Here is a 6,026-nt window from a genome sequence, read left to right as displayed (position 1 = left end):
GGAGGCTGAGGCAGGAGAATGGCGTAAACCCAGGAGGCGGAGCTTGCAATGAGCTGAGATCCGGCCACTGCACCGCAGCCTGGGTGACAGAGGGAGACTCCGTCTTAAAAAAAAAAAAAAAGAATCATGAGATCATTACTATAGCTAGTATCGTCTAATACCCAGTCCTTGTTCATTTTTTCCTGTTTCTCTAAAAAGGTATATAGTTTATTGAGACAGTCTCGCTCTGTCGCCAGGCTGGAGTGCAGTGGCACAATCTCGGCTCACTGCAACCTCCACCTTCTGGGTTCAAGCGATTCTCCTGCCTCAGCCTCCCAAGTAGCTGGGACTACAGGTGCCTGCCACCATGCGTGGCTAATTTTTGTATTTTAGTAGAGACGGATTTCACTACGTAGGTTAAGCTGGTCTCGAACTCTTGACCTCAAATGATCTGCCTGCCTCGCCGCACCGGGCCCTAATTTTTGTATTTTTAGTAGAGATGGGGTTTCATTCACCACGTTGGCCAGGCTGGTCTTGATCTCTTGACCTCATGATCCGCCTGCCTCGGCCTCCCAGAGTGCTGGGTTTATAGGCGTGAGCCACTGTGCCCGGCCTAAAAAAGTATTCCTGTCACTGATTTATTTGAATCAAAATTCAAACTGTGTATTTTATTTTTATATCTCTTAACTGTCCTTTATAATAGTTGCTGCTTCTGTTTTTTTTCCCCAATATTAACTATTTTTTGAAGGCACTGTAGAATTTCCCATATTCTGGAGTTGGCTGATTATGTCTTTGTGGCATCGTTTAATGTGTACCTCTGTCCCTGTATTTCCTGTAAACTGGGATTTAGATTCAGAGACTGGATTAGAGTCAGGCTCTTTCTCTTGGTAAGAATGCTGCTTGGTGGGTCCCATATATTTCCAGTTTCCTCACTTCAGAAGGAACTTACTGTCTGGTTGTTACTATTTTAGTGACTTAAGATTGATCTGTGAGTTAGGTTTTATCAGCCATTATCCATTATGAAGTTCATCAATTTTTACTTAATAGTCTTAGCTGCCATTGATAATTGTTGCCAGTATCCATTATTTTGCTATCTCCAGCTTCTTTTGGAACAAAGCAAGTAAGGTGTTTTGTTGAGCAAAAGTGCCAGAATATGGTAACTTAATTAGATTTCTAAGATCAAAGGATATATGGCATACATGGTCCTTCTTATATATCATTCAACATATTTATTGTGTATATGCCATGATATGCATTGTGATAGTCACTGAGTTATAGAACCATGAAGACAGACCCAGTGTTTTGCCCTTTGATGTATCTGCTCCATTTTTTAAATTTCAAGTCTTCCATCCCCCTGCCACTTGTTGTTCTCAATGTTTTAGTCACAATGAACTAATTAATGTCCCACAAACATACTGTACTGTCTCTTACTCCTGGTTGCTTATCTTAAGTTGTTCCTTCTGCTTGGAATGTCCTCTCCGTTACCTCTGCTGCTCACTCTCACCTCCTTCTGTGCTACCTCAAAGCTTGGCTAACTCACTCATCTTCCATTTTTAAATTTAGATCACTTTCTTCAGGAAGTCCTCCTTATTTTCTTAATATCCATATCATAACATTTGTCTTACACTGCTGAAATTGCCTGCTTACTCATCTGCATAACCCATTAGACTGAACTTCTAGAAGCAAAAAAATTGTTTGTCTGTCATTTTCTATTAGTAGTTTAGTTTTCTCTTTAGTAACCTGCCATGTTAGATACATTATTCCTGTTATATAGTATTATTATCTAATAAACTTTACTTACTATTATTCATTGTATAGATACTCAATTGATAATTGATATTACAGCTACAGTTACACTGTGTTAAAAGTGGAAGGACTGAATGGAAATATATTAAAATAATAATCATAGTTGTATCAGAGAAGGAGATGATTATATGTTTTTTCCCCCTTTTTTGAAATTATCTTTAATGAGATCGTATTACTCATTTTATGGAAATTTTGGGTTATGAAAAACAGGCAAAGGGAATTGGAATATATCTTTTAAAAATACCCTTTTATGTTAAAACATCATTTCTCATTTGGTTATGACCTAATTCTGAACATACTGGTTTCATTTATTTTTGTACACCCTGAGCCCTTCAGCTTCAGCCCTTAGTTGTAGCTTGGGCTTTATGAATTCACAGTCAGCTAACTCACCTCCTGAGAAGATTCAGCTTACAAGAATGCGGTTCACAAGGGCTTTAGGTTTTTTGCTGCCTACTCTTTCCTATCCCGTACTTCCTCATTTGAGTTCCTGCTAGGAAAGTTTAGTGAATAGGAGCAGTTATTCCCTTTTATTCCCTAGCATATAGTGACTCTGAATGAGAAAAACCACCAGAAATGATCCAGAATATAAACTGGGTACTGCACTTCAAAAAATGTACTTAAAGATACATTTTAAAGGGAAATAGAAAGATTTGGGGGATAGTTAGCCATAAAAAGAATAGGACTTACATTTTTTGAGTACCTGCCTATATGCTAGCTCTTGTGCAAGCTACTTTCTTTTGGTTATCCAGTGTAAACCTCCTAACAATCTGAGGTTCAAAATGGAACCTTAGTAGTTTTAGGAAATGAGATTTAAGCTTAGACCTGTTTGGCCTCAAAGCCCAAGTTCTCAACCATTATGCCACAATGCCTCAAGCTTCTAATAGGATCTCCTTCCAGGCCAAGATAGTTGATTCTGGGATAGTTTGCATTGTCTTTAGGATAAAATCTTAAGTTCCTTTGCATGATGTACTAAGGTTTTTTGAAATGTATATCCCCACCTACCTGTCCCGCCTTTTCTCTTACCACTTCCTCCATCACTCCTATCTCTATATTGCAGATTGTTCTGCAGTTCCCCAAACTTGGTGTGCATTCCTGCTTTCATGCTTTTGTACTCCTTTTCTCTAAAATGCGCCCCACCCTCTCCCCATTTTGCCTAAATTTTTCCTTGTTTTTTAAAACTCAAATTAGTCATTCATCTTAGGAAGATTGTCTCTAACCTTCAAAGACTGGGTTAGCCCTCTCTTCAGAACATTTTGCCTGTTCTACTAGCAATTATTACATGTTTTGTGTGTGTGTGTGTGTGTGTGTGTGTATGTATCTTCTTGTATGTCTCTCATGACTAATTTGAGCAAATACCAATGCTCTATTCTTTAAAAAAATTTGTTCGGTATTCTCTGCATTTAGCATAGTTCTTAGCCAATGGTAGGTACTGAATATATCTTTGTGGAATGAAGGGATATTTCAGTGAGTGAACTAATGTTTTTAAATGTCTTTTTCCCTTGTTGTTGAAATGCAGAGCCAGGCTTTCGAGGACTGACTCCTCCAATTCCTTGGGAACATGCACCGCGTCCCCATTTCCCCCTTGTCCCAGCTTCGTGGCCTTATGGTTTGCATCAGAACTTCATGCATCAGGGAAATGCCCGATTTCAGCCCAACAAACCTTTCTATACTCAAGGTACCATGGCATACAAATTAGTTAACAGGCTTGGGTGGGTTTCTGGGATAGAGAGCCTTAGTGAAGGCCAGGATCTGGGAGTGAAAATTCATGAATTCAGTAAACATTTACTGAGAGATCATACTGTGTGTTAGATAGTGCTAGGTGCTTGTTGCTCAAGCAAGAGTAAAACAAAATCTCCATTACTTGATGCACATTTTATTAGGAAAGCCAGACATGTTAAATAGAAAAGGAGTTTAGATGAATCAGTTAGGGGCCTAGCAAATCCAAACAGGATGTGGATTTAAGAGATTATTACATCACAAGATTTTGACAGTTGAGTTAGATCTTGAAAGAGATGCAGGAATATTTTTTGCCTAGAGATGAGAGAGGAGGAGGAGTATGCTTAGCTGAAGGATTAATATATGTAGTCACTGAGTTTTGCCTGGCATGATGAAAAAGAAGAGAAAATATTAGGGCTAGAGGACAGAGGTATATGGGAAAGATGGTGATAAAATAAGGCTAGAGAGGGTAGGCTTAGACCATATTATGGGGTTTGGACTTGGTTTACTGAGCAATGGGGATCTAATGAAAGGTTTTTAGTGGAACGAAGACATAATCAGATTTGTTTAGTAAACGTAGGACTTGAATGACATTAAAATTTATTATGTTCTGCTGGTGCTATTATAGTACTAATAGTGGCTTTCACTGGGTAATGAATATTGTAAACTAAGAATTCCTAGAAACTTGGAGCATTTTATCTAACCTACTTGCCTCAGAGGTATTTGTTCTTATGGGCATTGTCTGAGTCTGGCCATATACTACTGGGGCATCCCTGTATTATAGAGTGGCAGAGCCTTGACTGTGGTTGAGCTCTTCTCTTGAGCAAAGAACTGGGACTGAAGGAAGTTATTATTAGTCATAAGCCGTTTTAGGAGGGGAGAGGTCTGCAACTCTTCTCTAGTGGGTTTTTTCCCTTTGATTCCTCCTCTCTGTCTTCCGTGTCCTTTGCTTTTTTCACATATAGATATTTCCTTCCCTCCTTCCTTTTTCTCCCCACTCTCTCAAATGTTTTGCAGCATGCTTTATCTCCTCCTATTATATAAATAGAAAAAAAAAAGAAAGTTAACTATAAGTTAATTCTAAGGTGTTGTCAGATAAACAGGCACAAGCCTTTCAGTTTCCTGTCTGTGTTGTATCCAACAGACAGATGTGCCACCCGTCGGTGTAGAGAGCGTTGTCCCCACCCACCAAGAGGAAACGTGTCGGAGTAATGCGAGTCCATTTTCTTTCAGCTGGTCTACCGATGCACAGCAACCAGCCAATCCTGCTGTCTCAAGGGTATCCGTACCTCAATGTCAGTTACATTCAGCAGAAAAAGTGACATTTAATGGAAAGCAAAACAAATCAGGTCCTGATTTAAAATTTTAACACGTTTAGATAGCTTATTTAAATTCTAAGACTGTTTTTACAGACTGTATTATTTGTATATAAATATGAACTATAGTTTTTACTAGTATCACCAAATTGAGTGATACAAATTTCATCTATTTTATTACCCTATTTTTAAGGGAATTTTATGTTTTGTTTAACCTTGATGAATTGTATAAAGAGAGAATTTAAAAAATTACATTCTTTATTTTCTATTAGCTGTATTCATACTTTGGTTGCTTCAGACTTTATATATTGTTCTTAAGAGTTAGGAAAGAATTTCATGTGTTTTAAATTTGTCACTTCTATTCTTTACAGAACCTTGTAGTGCCAAAAACTTTTTAAAAGGTCAAAAAATAAAATAAAATTACAACATGAAGATTCAGATTTTTTTTCTTTTCCATACTTGTATATTGAACATTCAAACTTGAACGGAAAGTTGATTTTGTCTGTATTTGGAGTACTTCTATTTTAAGTTAATAAATCTTTTTGACAAGAGTTAAATTTGGTTAATTCATCTATTGTATAGATGATGGAAATATTATGTAATGAGATTTCTTTTAATTTCAGTGAATAGAGCATTCTAACTCTCAGGTTTTAGTTTTAGAGAGTCAAGTATCATTTCATATCCTTTATTTGGTTGAATGTTCACAACACCCATTATGAGGTTGTTAGAAGCAGAAGCCATTTCCATTTGTCTTTGAAAATAAAAACTGAAATGCAAAGCAGTAAATTCCAAAAAGGAAATTTACATGCTGGAGTCTGAATTGAAAAGTATTTGGAAAGTGTTTTAAAACACTGAGACTAATATTGGCAATTAGAGTGGAGGGAAGATAACTTTTTTTCTTTTTTTTTGAGACAGAGGCTGTCTCTGTCGCCCAGGCTGCAGTGCAGTAGTGGGATCTCGGCTCACAGCAACATCTGCCTTCTGGGTTCGAGCGATTCTCCTGCCTCAGCCTCCTGAGTAGCTGAGATTACAGGCATGCGCCACCACACTTGGCTCATTTTTGTATTTTTGGGAGAGACGAGGTTTTACCACGTTGGTCCAGCTGGTCACCTGTCTTGGCCTCCCAAAGTGCTGGGATTGCAGGCGTTGAGCCACCGTACCCAGCCCAGACTCTATTCATTTTGAATCCTATACTTCCACCTGGAAAGC

At 38.1% G+C, this 6,026-nt stretch overlaps 1 protein-coding gene across 3 annotated transcripts in view; it reads left to right on the top strand.

Annotated features, from left to right (window-relative positions):
* ZCCHC11 (zinc finger, CCHC domain containing 11) overlaps nucleotides 1–5,374 on the top strand; it is a 100,040-nt gene extending 94,666 nt beyond the window's left edge. Inside the window, exons 28-29 of one of the 3 annotated variants that reach the window (XM_011973769.1) lie at nucleotides 3,302–3,460; nucleotides 4,646–5,374. In XM_011973769.1, coding sequence (XP_011829159.1) covers nucleotides 3,302–3,460; nucleotides 4,646–4,713 — 227 coding nt within the window. In that variant the 3' untranslated portion in view covers nucleotides 4,714–5,374. The remainder of the gene's footprint in view (nucleotides 1–3,301; nucleotides 3,461–4,645) is intronic. The other 2 variants (XM_011973770.1, XM_011973768.1) reach the window with 2 other exon arrangements.
* Nucleotides 5,375–6,026: the final 652 nt, after the last annotated feature.

Source organism: Mandrillus leucophaeus, unplaced genomic scaffold (assembly GCF_000951045.1).
Source record: "Mandrillus leucophaeus isolate KB7577 unplaced genomic scaffold, Mleu.le_1.0 Scaffold14, whole genome shotgun sequence".
In the NCBI taxonomy this organism is placed as follows: Eukaryota; Metazoa; Chordata; class Mammalia; order Primates; family Cercopithecidae; genus Mandrillus; species Mandrillus leucophaeus.
Note: the sequence above shows the minus strand (reverse complement) of the source record. Positions and strands in the feature narration are given on the sequence as shown.